Source organism: Megascapheus bottae, chromosome 6 (genome assembly GCF_031878675.1).
Source record: "Megascapheus bottae isolate mThoBot1 chromosome 6, mThoBot2.hap1, whole genome shotgun sequence".
In the NCBI taxonomy this organism is placed as follows: Eukaryota; Metazoa; Chordata; class Mammalia; order Rodentia; family Geomyidae; genus Megascapheus; species Megascapheus bottae.
In genome coordinates, this window is record NC_143514.1 from 41,679,549 (window position 1) to 41,696,609 (window position 17,061).

General features: G+C 40.6%; 1 protein-coding gene across 1 annotated transcript in view; it reads right to left on the reverse strand.

Moving 5' to 3' along the window:
• Window positions 1–2,329: 2,329 nt before the first annotated feature.
• The window catches only part of Ror1 (ROR family WNT receptor 1), a 41,816-nt gene continuing 27,084 nt past the window's right edge, over window positions 2,330–17,061 (reverse strand). Inside the window, exon 7 of the mRNA XM_090333979.1 lies at window positions 2,330–6,161. Within this exon, the coding sequence (XP_090190105.1) occupies window positions 4,734–6,161 (1,428 nt within the window). The 3' untranslated portion in view covers window positions 2,330–4,733. The remainder of the gene's footprint in view (window positions 6,162–17,061) is intronic.

Below are 17,061 nucleotides of genomic sequence, written 5' to 3' on the forward strand. Positions count from 1 at the left end.
TTTACCCTAGCATTTCCCTGAGTCTCTCTTGCTGTCCTCCCTTTGAGTTATCCTCCCTGGAGAAGCGGAGGGGAGCCAGGCTTAAACAGAAAAGTTCCCAGACAGCCCAAGACTAAATGGAGTGCAGCTGGTGGCAGGAAGCTCCGAGTACCAGGACTTGCAGCAAGAGCAAAAGCCTCAGTGAAGCTTCCCAAGTCTCTGCAGAGGAAGAACTCTATTAAGGTGCAACATGGAGAATTCTTTTCAAAAATAAGGTGTACTAAAACACTTGCTTTTTTGAGTTTGTCCATATCCAAGTACTTGTACCTTTCCAAAGTTGTGAGTCTTGGGTGAGCTAGAAGTAGAAAAGACAGAACAAATAAGCTTAATATTTCAATCCTTGTTTACAGAAAAGAAAATTGAATCTAACAAGAATCAACCAGTTTTGGTTCTTCTTACACAGGAGAAGCAGTTGCAACAGTTAGTCTCCTACCACAGATATATTTAGTGACACACCTATACACTAACATCACATTGGAATTTTTAAGAGGTATATTCTTGATGTACTCTCTGGCTTCCTCCTTTCTCCCTTTCTTTTTCCCTCCCTCCCTTTCTCCCTCTCTCCCTCCTCTGTCCTTCCCTCTCTTCCTTTCTTCAGATGGAGAAGGACTTTGAGAATATCAGACTAGCACACTGCCACTGAGCTACACCCAGCCTGGCTCGGAATATAACAAATTATTAAACAAAGAGTACAGTTTTTATTGTACAGTTTTTAAAGAGAAGAGCACAAAATACTGTTAAATGCTTATATATGTATATTACATGACTAAAGATGTAATGCCCACCCGCCCCATCTAAATTTCATTGGTTCTTTCTCTTTGGTTTCATAATCATCGGGAAGACTTCTTAAAACAGAAATGTTCTGGGCCCCATGCCTAGAATTTCTGATTTAATACATAGAGGTGGGGTCTTGATAATTTGCATTTCTAACCAATTCCTGGTGTGCTGCTGTGACCTTGCTCCAGGAACTCCGTTTGAGAACTATAGAGATAGGTAATCATCCTTGGTTATCACCCGTGCAGGTAATACTCATGCGAACTCTTTATTCAGTATCAGGGCCCAGCAGTAGACAATATGAGACAGTGATGCTAGTAGCTTACAGATGTTGGTGTATTGAGGGAATGAAGAGAATCTCAGAGTTGAAAGCTTTAGGGATAGTGGGAGGATCAGGAGCCTAAAGAGGAATAAGAAGGAAATGAGAGTGAAGGGCAGATTGAGGAATTCGAGCAAGAGGAAGAAACACAACCTGACAGAGATCTCACTACCATGTGGAGTGATTGCTTTATTGGGTTTGATCGTGAGGTGGTGACAAGAGCTGTACCTAAAACAGATGGATAAGACCCTGAAGGTTTTATTGTGTTCTCTTCTGTATTAAACAGCAGAAATGGACAAGTTCTTTGAACTTTCATAATGATACTCATTTTCCTTGACAGTGTGTATTAATTGCCAGATGGAAGTATCTTTTCTTTTGAGCTAATAAAGTCATAAAGATAAGCTGTGACAATTAAAAATGACTGTCTCTTTTATCAATAGGGTTGGAATCTAAGCGTTTTTCTCCTTTTTAGAGCCCTAAGACATGGGAGTGGCTGTCTAAGCTCATATGGGTACATTAAGACAGAGAGGAATACAATTCAATTCTCATTTCTGTTTTTTTTAACACTCTATTGATTGTAAAGTAATTATTCAATATATTTTGGGGTTTTAAACATTCAAAGCTTGACTGACTTATATAGGTGGATATAATATATGGTTATGAAATCAGTGGAATTCTTCCTTCTACCTAAGGTCCCTAGAAAAAGAATATCTAAGACTATTTTTATTTTAGCTTTGTGGTGCTGGGGATCAAACCCAGGATGTTCTGCATGGTAGGCAAGTAGTCTAGCACTGAGTGCATGCCCAGACCCCAAGTCTATTTTAATAGTCTACTTTAAAAAATCATTTCAGTGAAGCAAGAACAAACTGGAGTTCTTACTCCTCTCGCTATAAGATGCTAATCAACATGAGAAACAGTATTAAAAAATTCTCAAGTACCTGCATGAGAGCAATATTCAGAAAATAATAGTTTATAGTAAACATTTTTAATAAACAGCAGCATAAAATAATCAGTGTTTAATATCATCTCTGGTGTGTAAAATACAAATGCATTTACCCTGCATATAAAAACCATCTCTTGGTCATTACAAGCCCAAGCTTTTCTATTTGAAATGCCCATAATAAATCAAACATTAAGTAATACAGTGATTAAATGCATGCAGTGAAAATGAGGAAAGAGATGGTAAGGTGAGCTATGTGAATATTGCCATCATACATTCAAAGAAAATTTAGATCAAGTTAAAGACAAAGGAAACAAGAAAACAGACCAGATTAAAAATGCAGAAATATATTTTTGTGATACAAACCATAAACATAGTTTTGTGCAAAGAGAAATCTGAAAATAAAGTCATCTTACAAAACATTGTCAACAAAGCAAAAGATATTTCTCAGTTTGTAAAAAATACTATTTAATACAAAAGAGACTGCTTTATGTAATATCACAGTAATATTATAAAATACACAATTACAAGTGGTTTGAAATTTAGTTTGCTCACCTAAATTGATTAGTTATTACAAAATGTTTAAAACAAATGTTACAGTTCTTTATAAAAATGAATTTGAATTTATTTTTTAACTGTATTAATGTTTTTTCCAGAGAAGGTATTTTACTGGCTCATGGAATGCTAATTTCCCTTTAAGGGATTCCTACAAAAAACTCAGATTCACTGAAATTGTGTTTACTTAAAATAATAAATATTCTTGGAAAAAATGATTGTCATATGATATACAAAATTGTGGTTTGAAGCGTCATTAAACAGTTGCATAGCAACAAAAGGTTACAAATATTCTCCTCTAACTAAAGCTAAAAACTGTACCAATTGAATCAGCTTAACCATGCCACAAAAACATGACTAAATTACCCAGTATATCTGAACACAGCCAATTCTTTGAGTTCACAGTACCTAGACGTATTCACACTTATTGTTTGAAGACTTGGGTTTGGGATATTTGCAGCATATTTTGGTGATTTCTCCTATTTCTTATGCTTATTGTATTTTCAAAAACAGAAATGTCAAGGTGTTTCCAATTGTCTTACATTTTTCTCATGAAATATTTCCAGGATTTACATGATGTCCTGTAAGTCCATAAGCCACTTATAGCTTTAAAATAAAATGAGATGCAGAGACACTCTTCTTAGAATAAAAGGAGTTATTTTTTTAACAAGAGAAAAATCAAATATAAAAAATCCCTTGTATATAGAACTGGAAACCCTTAAGTATTCTGAAGTCGTAAAGATGTTTAGCGGGTAAATGCCAGGACAGGCCAAGAGAGAGGGATTTGAAACCTCTCTCTAGGGAGAGCAGAAAGGCTCATGTTACTCGTTTGCTAACTTAAAGAATTCAGTTCTCCATAACCACTGAAAACTCAGTACTAGGTTTTGGATATGTTGTAATGTTTTGCCAATTCGAATGTGCTGTCTTTGGATTGCAACTAGCTTTATGAATAAATTGCTATAATTCTTGGGACTAGAACATAATCTGTGAACATTTCCAGCGTACAAGGCAAAAAAAAAAAAAGAAGAGGGAAGGAAGGAAGGAAGAAGAAGGAGGAGATAAAACGAAGGAAGGAAGAGAGGAAGGGGAAGAATGGGGAGAAAGAACAGAGTTCAAATTTACTAACTATTGGTATCATCACAGGGTTTCCTACTTGACTAGAGTCCACTGACATTAAGTGTTGTTGGACAAGTGAGAGACAAAACTGCAAGGCCTGGGTGATGCTCTTTGCAGCCACACCTCTATTTGTCACTGTTAATGGCCCTAGGAAGCGCCTGTGGAGGCTACATCCATGGGAACCTTGTTCCTCTCTTATGGATGCCGGGCTAGGCTGAAGGGACCATTTTCCTGGCTGTGCTTCCTTTGGCACCTCATTCCTAAAGCATCAAGGTACATCATCCATCAACAATCATTTCTAACATCTGCCTCTAGCTTTCTTAGGATCCTATGCCACGCATTCTTTTAAGGGCTCGTGTAAACACATAGTGTAAAAAGAAATGTGGAAAAGGCCTTCATGATCTGAAGAGGAGGTTTACCAAGAGGCACACTGTACACCTTCCCAAAGAAGCCTTGCTATGGAGACTTCCGAGGCTGTGGTATATGTCCTATGTATGGCTCATTTCCATCCATGAGTTCAAATTTGGCCTAAAGTATCTTCCTTGCCTCTGAACATCACTTCCATTCATACATGTGTAGCATCCCAATGGAATCAACATTAATTCCTGAACAGTTGTCCTGGAGAAAAGACAGCAGATAGACAAATGCTACGGTCTATACATTTTGGGAGAGAGAAACAGTCATGGTGACCAAAGGCAAATACACAAAGCACCACTGGACTTCTCCTTTTGATTTGATGGTTCATCACAAGGTTCTTTTCCTTTTCACTGGTTTTCAGTTTTTTAGTGCCTATCCCAATGCCATGTACTCGGATGGAGGAAAAACCCCTTGTTCTTGTCCTGTTCTGCTTGCACAGTTAAACTTCACAGAAGATACTGTTGTCATGTCTGCTGAGAACCTTACTTTACTTAAAAGAAAAGGATTGCATATAAATCTTTCCTATGGTTTTCCAACCTGTCCTGTATACCACGTTTGTACAAGCCGCACCTTTTACAGTTCTGCAGAAATCATAGATTCAGTGTGCCCATGGATGTTAGAGTCTCCTAGCAATGACGGTTGCTTCGAGTCTACTTTGTAGGGTTTTTGAGATTTGTTGCCAAAGACAGTGATGCCCATTCCACCTGGGTGATTTGGAATGGACATATGTGGTAATAGCGGGATATTAGCTTCCTGATTGGAGCCTGAGGAGGGCAAGCTTGTCACATGCCCAGTGCTGGTCGACCCACTGGCACTGCTTGGTGAGCGACTCTTGGGAGGAGGACAATGCTGAATCACCCTGGGAGGCCCTGGTGGCTGGTAGTGGGCGGCTGGGAAAGCTGCGTATCCAGGAGGTATTGGGTATCCATTGATGGGGATGAAGCGCTGGTTCTGAGGTATCGGGGGGCCGATGAAGCCAGCGATCTGGCCCTGTGCTGGAAGACCCTGGCTTGGGAACATGTAGTTGGGAAATCTGGGGTTGCTGAGGTTGCTCACTGGGCTGGCGCTGAGGGAGGTTGTCTGTGTGGTGGCGTTGCCCCCTGAAGGAGTGGTGGAGCTGGTATGGCTGGAGAGACCCTCCCAGGACCGAAGGCGGAGGTGGATATCTTTAAACCGGGGTCTCCTGGAAGGGATCTCATTCCAGCATTCGGTCATGAGGCTGTACATTCGGGGCGGGCAGTCTTCGGAGCACGGTAAGAGCTGTCGCTTCCTCACCATCTCGATCACTTCCTGGTTACTGAATCCATAATACGGCTGGAGTCCAAAACTGAAAATCTCCCACAAGACCACCCCAAAGGACCAGATGTCGGAATCCGAGGAGAATTTGCCATACATGATGGCCTCGGGCGGCATCCAGCGGATGGGAAGCAAAGACTTGCTCTGTACCCGGTAGTAATCGGCGGAGTAGATCTCTCTGGAGAGCCCGAGGTCTGAGATCTTCACGTGGAGCTGCTCGCCTATTAATATATTGCGAGCCGCCAGGTCCTTGTGCACGAAGAAATGGCTAGCCAAGTATTCCATGCCGGCTGCGATCTGGATGGCGATGTGCAGGAAATCACCGTGGTCCAAGCTGGACTTGACCGTCCCATCTTCATCGCTGCTACAGCCGACGTCGGAATGTGGGGATCGCATGATGAGGAACTCGTGGAGATCCCCCTGGTTCATATACTCGAAGAGCATACACACGGGTTGTTCCTGCGTGACGGCCCCCAGAAGGCAGACGATGTTAGGGTGGTGCAGTTCAGCCATCAGGGAGGCTTCCTGCTGAAATTCTGCCCATTGCTGGGGGTTGTTATAGTCTTTCAGGGTCTTGATCGCGACCAGCTGAGCATGGTCCATGCCTGGGAGGTAGAGATGGCCCTTATAGAGTTTTCCGAAGGTGCATTCACCCAGCTCTTCCATAAACCGCACAGCAGAAAGAGGCAGCTCCTTAGCTTTGCTCTGTAGGAAAGAAAAGGAAAAGTATAGCTTAAAGCAGTGGAGACATCCTGGCATCTGAAAGGAGAGGGACACAGCGAAAAGGTTCTATTAAGGTGTGGAATATTTATTCCATCTACAGTAATGGCAATTTGTTTCTTTATGTTTTTCTATAGATCCAAGCCTATTCATTTTGTCCTGTTCACTGTATGTAGTCCTGGCATGACCTAAATGCTTCCTATAGAGGAAACTGATTAAAACATTATGGTGTGTGTCGGGGAGACCTCAAAAGGCAAAGAACAAAAATTTTTGGTGTGCAGAGACCAGTGTGATGGTGGATATTTGGAATCTTAACCCCTGGGGAGAGGGAAGGAGCGGGGAACCCCGTGTCAAAAGCAGTCGGTCAAAGCCAGTAGTAGAGTACTTGCCCTTACAAAAGCATCTTGGATTCCACCTCCCGGCAAGAATGGATATATAAGTGAATGAGCAAACGGCATGAACTACAGTTACCATGAAGAACAAAGAAGCCTTTATGAATGAGGATATAGAAACATCTTCAAAACCTTATTCTGCAGTTTAACATGAAAAAGAAAAAACAGTGCTTCTGCTACCTGTGTATAGAAGAAAATAATGAATATGACCATATTTTACATATTGATAAGTAAACTGGAAAAGGTTATAAAGGGCAGCTAGAGAGACAACAGTGGCTATTGGAAGTATGAGAGTGGGAATTAGAAGAAAACAGAGGTAGAGTTTTCACATTTTGCTGTTTTTTCTTATACTTTGTTTTCTTAGTAATGTCAGTATTGGGGCTTGAACTTAAAACCTGGCCTTAACTGGGCATTGACTCTTAACTTTTTCATTCAAGACTAGAGCTTTGCCACCAGAACTTTACTACTAAAGCTGCAGCTCCACTTCTGGCTTTTTGATGTTTAATTGGAGATGAAAGACTCACAGACTTTGCTGCCAGGGTTGGCTTTGAACCAAGATCTCAGATCTCTGCTTCTGAAGTAGCTAGGATTACAGGAGAGAGTTACTAGAACCTGGCTGCCTTTTTATATTTTACAATATTTGTACCAGGTTAATTTTAAAATCCAAATAATTAAATTAAAAAATACAAGATCAATCTTTCCATCTGACTATATAAAACTACAGGTCTATCCATTATTTTCTTTGGTTTACAGGGTCCACATTATAATTATAATTAATATTAATATTGGTGCTCAGAATTGAACCCATAGTAACAATCATGCTAAGCAAACTTTACTACTGAGCTATAGCCCCAGCTTGTAGGGTCTGGATTCTTGTGGGTTTGGGATATAAGAAAGGCAACCAGTTGAACTGGTGCTTTTTTTTCTGGTAGCACTTGGATGATTTTACTTTTGCTGACAAGAGTAACCTAAGGTGAATTTTATCTGCATGGTGTTCAGATTATGGATTTCAATAATAATAACGTCTGCCACTGCTGTACATGAATCCAGTGGAGGTGATGATCTCTTGAACAGCATTGTAGAATGGCCAAGCTTTTGATGATAGAAAAGGTTAGGAGACTTTGGTTGGGCAAATTGGAATTAGGAAGTACACCACCAGATATTTGATTGATAAAATGAGTTAGAAAGCCAATATCTCCTCTTCCACTGTTTGAAATGAAGCCATAGATGGTATAATTCAAACCAAGTGAGCTTTGGAGCCATACAAATCTGAATTGGCATCTTAGAATTGCTCTTTTCTACTTAATAATAGTGGCATATACTAACTTAACACCTGTGCTGTTCACTGCTCTAAACACGTCACAAATATTAACTCATTTAACAATCTTGTAGAAGAGGACAACTGGCCTTGAGTGAGTTTTTAATTTCTCTAAATCTATGAAACAATACTGAGTTTGGGCAGTTGCAGTAGGACGAAATATAGCAATGTATCAGAGTAATTTCCACCTAATAAGTGCTCTTTAAATCATTCTAAATTATCCTTAAAAGGGAAGCCATTCAGGAAGTGAAGCAAACACAGATGATTTAGATACATTTACAGCCTTAAGTAGTTTTAGGGAGTCCCATATAATTACCTATTCTTTTAAATTTTATTTTGGCCAGTTCAAAAAGTCACATTATGAGTACTATCTTAATCAATGTTACCCTTCCAATTCCCTCTGTTTTTAAGGAGTATGATTACATTTCTTCTTGTTAATCTTTTTGTTTTGCCTTCCTTCCTTCCTTCCTTCCTTCTTTCCTTCCTTCCTTCCTTCCCTCCCTACTCTCCTTTCCTCCTTCCTTCTTCCTTTTTTTTTTTTTTCCTCTTTAAATTCCTAGGACATGATAAAGAATTTGTTTTGGAGCCTTGAGGTCGGTGACAAGTTGAGTACCCTCGGGACTCTCCTCTGAGATTTGGATGGAGGCAGAAAGACTCACATGGAATACTGAATGTAGCAGATGGAACAGAGACAACCAGGCCAACCTTCTGGGAATGGGAAGCAGAGAAGGGGTGGACAGAACCTTGGCACCAGTCTGACACATGGTCCAGGGTCTTTGGAGTTGGCTGCATTCCCCTTCACTGAGGTAAGCAAATTAGTTTTCTTTTTTCATTTTACAGATGGAGAAAGAGGCTAAAATGGAGAATTTTTGAGAGAGCCCAAAGAGCGTCATATGTATCTGTACGGTCTGGTGGTCTGGGCTGCACCATTCTATTTGAAACCAGAGAAGGATGCTGGCCAGCAAGCTCAGGTGGCCAAGCTGGGGCCTGACACAGTGAAGAGGTCAGCCCCCAGGGCATGGACATGCCATGGAATTATAATGCTTTATCTGCCCTCCCTGTTCACAGACACAAAGTATGTCTTACTGTATCTCAGTAACACCCATAGGCTAGGTAGCGTAGATCCCCAGGTCTTCTCCAACCTATAAAAGAAGGTAAAGTTTTCTAGAGTCACTCAAAACCAAATTTGGCAGGGCCTTTGAGAAGATGTACAAAAAGCAACGAAAATGTCAGAACTGCACCATTTTCTTTTGAACACCTGTGCAGCAGCAGGGACAGAAACATGATAAGGGAGGGGAAAAGCTTGCTCAGGGCTTGGCTTCAGAGAAGCCACGGACTCTGTAATTTGCATTTTAAAAATGTTCAAGCTACTTGGGACAAATGAGTCTTAACTACAGATTCATTTTCAAATTTTACATAAATCCTGAACTAGTTAAAAAATCATAAAACCTCTTAAAGAAGCAGTCAGTAGACTGTACCGTGTGGCAGGAAATTAGCTGTATTGTTGAGGAACAGATGGTTTACATTATACAAACCCTTTAGGCTAAACTTGTTTAGGTCTGGCATATTGTAAATTATATTTTAGTAATGAAAGTGAAATGACCTCTGCTTGACCTTGAGTGGGGTTTGTCTGTTTGAACCAATGCAGTGGAAAAGTATGAAAGAGAATGAAGTCATAAAGTTTTGGCAGTTCAATTTTGGCTCATTTCAAGTTAAGGGGTTATAAATCTGTTTAGTTTTTGTTTGACAAGTATTTGTCATACAGGGATGTACAAAATGTAAAGAAGTGTAAAATACACACAAGGCACATTGCCAACATAAACCAAGTACAAAGGCACAGTGGGATGAATAGGGTCCCAGGCTCCTATCTCTTTATCACTGCTTCCATTAGTTGAATGACAAGATGGGCTCCGTTTATTATATGCTGTAAGGCAATTAAGTACCTTAAAGCTGAAACAGGCTTTCAGTTTAAATGTTAACATTTTTACTTCTCAAAGTAAACACACATCTGCCGCACTACAGTTTATAAAAACGATATGATTTTTGATGGGGAGGGGCACAAAAGTTGATGTTAGAAGTTGATACATTGGTCAGAGATTTGATGGTGCCTCTTCTCTTACAAGGCAATTGCACTGTGTTTATTTGATTTTTAATTTAATTAATTTGTTCATTTTTCCTGTGTGTGCTGATACTGGGGCTTGAGCTCAGGGACCTTGTGCCCTTCCTTGTCTTTTTCTACTCCAGGCTGGTGCTTTACCATGTCAGCTGCACCTAAACTTCTAGCTTTTGTTGGCTATTTAGAGATAAGAGTATCATGGATTTTTCGGCCTAGGCTGGCTCTGAACCGTGATCCTCAGATCTGAGCCTCCTGAGTAGCTAGGATTACAATCAGGATCCTCTAATACCAAGCTTGCATTTCAGTATGAAATGTTCTCCTTCTGCGAGGAAGGAGAGTCAAGGAAAACATTTCAAATGTGTCCCTTAGGTACAAGGGAGCCTTGTGTGGTGAAGGGTAAGTGAATTAACTGCAGAGAGAGAAGCCAGGACGGTGTTGGTGGGCTTCCACCTAGGTTATGAGCACTAAACAGTGGTGATGACGCTTTTCTCATGCTTAACTTTAGATATGGTATCAATGAACCATGAGTAGCATTTGAAAAAGTGTTAAGTAGGAAGTGGCTATAGGTGGATGTGAAGGGTCAACCTGATGACTTTATCTTTCTATCTTAGCGAAGTTACACCTTGGGTAATGACACATTTGAAATGAGCTTCCATTACAGCAGATGACTCCTGACTTGCTCTTTTCTGCTCACTTTATGTATGTGGTAATTACCCTAAGAAATGAGGTGAGTATTTTGTGACTGCCACCAACATTTGTATACACCATGAAGACTTACTTCTTAGACACTTTTCACCTCTACCTTTGGATGGGAAAGACTGCTCAGCTTTCGAGTTCAGCTTGAAGTAAATGAACAGATAAAAAGCAGAGTTACATTCAGGTGGAGAAATGGAGCCCAGGTTTGTCCTCTGACATAGGAAGGCACTCTAACAGCAAGTGCTGAAAAAGGACAGATGTTCATGCTCGCAGGGTCCCCCTAAACCTCTCCCGGCAGGTCCTGTCACTCAAGGTCAGGTCATTTTCCATGCTCTGGTGACCATGCTGACTGTGACTATTTTTTTTTAAGCAAAATAAATCTGTGTTTTTCTTTTCTTTTTTTTTTTATTGGCTTGAGCTCAGGGCCTGAGCACCGTTCTTGGGCTTTCTCAAGGCTAGAAGCTCTACCACTTGAGCCACAGCACCACTTCCAGCTTTCTTCTATGTATGTGGTACCAAGAATTCGAACCCAGGTCTTCATGTATGCTATGCAAGCACTCTACCACTAGGCTAAATTCCCAACCCCATCTGTGCATTTTTTGAAGGAAATTCTAGCAGGACACAACTACCTGCAGAGGAAGAGCCAGTTCTATGTTTTGGCATCTGTCCTCACTTATCAGATGAATGGTGAGTGGGCACATGACCCTGCTGAAATGAGCAGAGTATTTTTGATAGTATGATGTGGAAAGAGGGAATGACCAGGTGCTGGCGCATCTTCAGAAGCACCCTTTCCTTGGAAATCTGTATTCATTGGAGACTGGCTTTTCTCTGGATCTCAAGTGCTGACCAACAGAGTGTCTATGGAGCAGATGTGGAAAACTGCCAGTCCTCACCCCCAGTTTCTGACCCTGTAGGTCTGAGATTCTCCATCTCTGACAGCCCTCAGGTAAGTGGGAAGCTCCTGGCCTGCAGTCTGCACTTTGAAAACTTCTGATATAAATGGAGCTGTCTTTCTGGATTAGGACTACAGTCTAAAGAGCATGGCTGTGCATACAAGTAAGGCTCTGCCTAAAGAGGTGCACTGGAAATGCCAAGTTGAAGGAAAGTGCAAGGATCATTGGCTGGTGGAATTTATTTTCTGCATGGTATTAATGAGACTCAAAGTTCTGAAATAGAACTCTTATTGCTTAAGCCACACCAACAATTTTCAGGGAGATCCAGATACACTGTAGTAGAAGATTGCATCAGGTGGCCACTAGTCCTGTAATTGCCATCTACTGAAGAGAATACATGCCTAGTAGTATGTGAAGAGCCATAAAGAAAAGACACAGACTTGCCCAGATGTTTCTAACATGAACCTACTAATAACTGCCATATATTGAATACTTGCCATGCAGAAAACACTAAGATCATAATGGTTATGATTAGGTGGATATATGTATGAATATTTATATAATGCTAATATGTTAAGCTACAAATTCTGTACCTAATCCCTACCATCCTCACAATAACCCAATGATATGGGGTAACCCCATGTAACTATGACTAGCCCCTAAATAGAGATCCTCAGGGACAAGGTAGTTAAGTGGTTCCAAGCTGACAGATGCTCAATTCTGACCCCTAACCCTGTCTTGCCAACGACTATGCTATGCTCCTCTGTCTGTCCTGGCTCACAGATTTGCTCCTCTCAACAATCCTTGGAGAGACATACAAGTTCTCCTTTTTAAGGATCAAAATTTGAAGGCATTTATTAGCTAAGTAAAAGTTGCCTTAAAAACATAACTATTAAATGGTGATGAAGAGATTTAAATATGTGTGTGTGTGTGTGTGTGTGTGTGTGTGTGTGTGTGTGTGTGTGTTTATGTGATCCCACTGTTAGAGCACTTTTCTGGGAAGAGTACAAAGTTTCAATTTAAAAGCATGAGGAGCACTGGGGTTCTAGAGGAATGTCCAAGGTTACAGAATGTTCCAGTTTCTGAGACAGTTCTGATTCAGGTTAACAATATGTTAGTTTCTGGCTGAGTAAACAAACTTACCAATCAATGGCCCCTTTCTCTGGTTTGGACATGAGAATATGTGAATGTGAGATTTCTTATTATGTAAACTTGACTGTCGTCTGCTTAATTGGAAAACCTAAGTTATTTTCTTATGCCTTTCACTGGTCTTCAGGTAAACAGTGTTCAGTTGGTGATCCAATTGATTCTACCCATAATCAGAGATGGCTTCCTTTTAAATGCTTTAGTGGCCACAGCCATTTTATTTCATGAGGTTATGGACCTGTTCGAAGACCATAGCCTTCTTCTGACTTACACAATCGAATGCTCGGGGGAGCTTTGACCCATATGTCTCCACATTTGCTCAGAGTTCAGCTGTACTTCTCTGGAAATGATTTCGTTTTCGAAACATTTCTCTTTGGGAGTGTTTAATGGTGACCAGGGCTCATTCTGGGGTGGAGTTTCTTTATAACATCTGTGGGAGGGGCTCTTTTCTTCTTGGAAAGGGACAGGACAGATGCCAGTGATTTTGATTGACCATAATGTCCTCCTAACTTGGGCTTCTGTTTTAGCCAACCTGAAAATGAAAGCAGTGAGCAGGTAGGATGCAATGAGCTCTGGACCTGGGCAGACCCGTGTTTGAGGTTTTGCCATGCTTTTGACTACCTATGGAATGGGGCAAATCTTAATTTCAAGCCTTGGGGATTTTTCCCTACTCCAAAAAAAATCAGGCTTAGATTAGTAGTGACTTCATAGAGATTCATTTGAGCTAAGGAAGCATTATCATAATGGTAAAGCACATTGGTTCATTTATAATTCCCATTTATAAGATTTTTTTTTCCGCATAGACAGGGTGTAAGCTCAGACTCTGTACCTGTCTCAGCCATCAACCTCTCTAGAGTATGAGTAGCTGTGGGTTAGGGGCACTCAAGCAAAGATTGGCGAAGATTGTCTTGCCTCTGTTTCCACTTGTTAATTCCATGAGCTGGTGGATCCTATGGCTTCTTTTTCAACCCATATTGTCCTACTCCCAGTATTTGGCTTTATTAAAAGATGTGCAATCATTGCCAGAACAAAAATAAGAATAATTTCTATTTATTGAATAAGGGTTAGGTGTCATATATACTATCTCAAAAGTGTCAAAAATATCCCTCTTAAGTATTATTTTTATCCTATCTTCACAGGTGAGAAAATAAAGGTTTGGATAAGTTAAGAAAGCTATTTGCTTAAGATCTTATGCCAGTAGACAATGGAGCCAAGATTTGTAATCCTATCTTTCTACCTCTAAATCCCAGTTCTTTGAAGATGATCAAACTTAGAAATAGACTACGAGAAAAATGTGGCTGGAAAGGTAAGTTGGGCCCAAACACTGGAGTGCTGCAATGAAGTTTGTCATTTGAATCTGTTTTTTCCAAGTTGGGGAGTTATTAATATTCAAAGTGGGACGCTACATGGATGCCAGAAGATGAAACCAGCAAGAGAGGATGTTTCCCATGTAGGGAATTAAAAGATGTAGGGAAGGAAATGTGAATGATAGGACCAAAGCCAAGGGAAATAGTGTTTCAAGATGAGGGAGAATACCAAATACTCCAGAGAAATGAAAGAGAATGAAGACCTGGAAACGGTCACTGGATTAAATGATATCATCTGTGAGTCCCAAAAGGCCTATGTCAATACAATAATGAACTTTTAATCTTTGAGACACAACAGTTTTAAGAAGTAAAGAAGTAATTGACAACGTTAGCAATGAAACTTTGGTTACATTGGGTAAGGAAAGGTATTCAAAATGTGTAGCCAGACAGCAGCAGGTTTGTTTCTTTATTTATTTATGCCAGTTTTGGTCTTGGACTCAGGGCTGCAGTGCTTCTTTTGGGCTCAAAGCTAGTGCTCTACCATTTGAGCCAAAGCTTACTTTTTGACTTTTTAGTGGTTAATTAGACAGAAGAGTCCAGGCTGGGTTTGAGCTGTCTTCAGCTCTCAGCCTTTTGTGTAGCTAGGATTTCAGGCAGTGGGACACCAACACCTTGCTTTATCACAGAGCTTCCATCTTAAAGATTCCTTTTTTGGCAAAAAGGAATCAGTCCTAAGAATATGAACAGGTTTCAATACATCCAGCAATGATTGGCTAGAAAAGAAAAATGAATTACCCAGAAAGGAAGAAACAAAGAAATTGGCAAGATGTGAGAGAAATGAGAAATAAAATACAAAGAGCTAATCAATCCTGCTCTCCCCAGCCAAACATCCTGATCTGCTTATATCAGGAAGGAACTACAGGGGTTAGAACCATGGGGCTGGGTCAAGTCTGGCTAGAGTCTATCACCCCAGGCCTGCTTTGCTGTCACCATACTTTAACTCTTGATTCCCATAGTTTCTCTGGGTACCTTATACTCAGGTAGAGGGGGAGGTGAGAGGCTTATTGGGGATCACCCCATGCTTTGGAGAGGAGATTCTTCCTCCTCCACCCTTCTTAAGGGGCAGATACTAGACCCCTTCTCTCTTACTCAAACACATGTAAGAATGCCTAGTTTTGCAAGGTCAAGATTTAACAAGGTAGAGGTAGGGAAAGAGAAGCAAAGGAAGAGAATCCGAGGGAGGAGAAATTAAGATTCCAGGCTCCTTTGAAAAGGTTCATTTTCATGGTATCAACAACACTACTGAAATGCTAAAAGTTCTTAATGGGATGTAGAAAATGCTCCCTCAATTCCAGCATCCCTGGAATACTCATTAGAGCATTAAATAGCTTGGTTTTTTTTTGTTTTTTTTTGTTTTTTTTGCTGGACAACAATAAAAGGGAAACATACAACAGTTTATGACATGGATATAGTCACAGTCTACTTCTTTCTCTGAACAGCTGAGAATTGAATGGTGAAAAGTTAGATGGCTTCTCAGAATCACCATGTCCAGGGAGAATGGCCCTATCTCCTGTCTGTCCATGGATCTATGCTAAACTGCTTCTCTGGTCCCCTGGCTTCCTCACTGGGGTCTACTGGGGTCTCATCAAAAACCTTTTTTTCTTTTTTTTGCAAGTGCACTATACATATACTACCTCTCTGGGGGCCCAAGGCAGGCCTCGGCAGTCAATTTGTCTGCAGCCGTTTGCCTATTGTCCTCTAAGAAGGGTATCAGTTTCTAATCTCTCATAGGAGCTTCTTCTTAATCCAAACACTCAGGGGAATGTGAGTGGCTCAGCAAGTGAAGAAAGATGGAAACAGATAGTTTCAACCCTGAAGGACACATTCATTCGGATAAATAAGAACCCTAGTGTCTCTGATTTTAGAAGAGGCCAAGGAAAAGTTAGAATAAGGCAAGGAAAGGCTAGCTTCCATCCTTCATTCCTTTTACTTCCAAACATCCTTTTGCTTTCATTCTGGAGAATGTTTGTTTTCAGGGCTTTTCCCTTTCTTTCTTCTGTGCGTCCCTTCCTTTTAGATTTTATAGGTACATGTAATATTTATGTGGCAGTAACCTTTCAAAGCAGTTTTAGAGATTGACTGTTTACATTTAGGAATTTTCTTTAAGGTCTACAAAGTCCTTTGTGCTGTTTCCAGGAAAGGCACTCAGTAAGAACCAAAACAAACAACGGAATAACTCAAATTTGATCAGAGCCAAATCTCTTAAGGAGAAAGAGAGAGAGAGAGAGAGAGAGAGAGAGAGAGAGAGAGAGAGAGAGAGAGAGAGAGAGAGAGAGAGAGAGAGAGGGAGAGAGAGAGGTGGGGGGGGGAGATAGCATTTGTTTTTATTGTTTCCTTTTCACCCCTCCTCCCCACTTCTCCTCCCTGCCTACCAACTGAGCCAAATACTTGAGCTATTCCCACTTTTCCAGGCTGGGTTCAGAAGGGCTGGTGAGTTTCAACTGAGGTTAAGTTCATTCTTTATGTCCTAGAAAGAGAAATCTTCCCACTGGGAGGCTCTGTGAGACACACCCCAGAAATAAGCCAGAAACTATGACAACGACATCTGTTTCCTTACGTCTCAGGCCAGGATATTTTACATTTGTCTCTTTGGTCTGGGATAATAGGGAACTGCTATTACTCTGGTCAAGTTTTACAAGTTCCTGGCAAAGCTAGAGCTGCATCCTTCAGGCTTGTGACTGTCATCCAGGCCTGGGAAAGGTTTTTATCAGAAGCTATAAGGATAACTGTGCTGTGCAGGCTGGGCAAAAGAATCATACTCCATTGTTTTTTTTTTTTTAACCTGACCCCTTTTCTGCTTTTCTATGTGAGTTATTTTGTGAAAACATTGCCTTATTTAGAGGTGAAAAATCTTATATTTATATTTGATGGCTACCAGTTCTTAGTTCTTTGATCTTCAACAAGATAAACTTAATCTGTTGGATGTCTCAGTTACCCTGCTTGTACAACAGTGATAA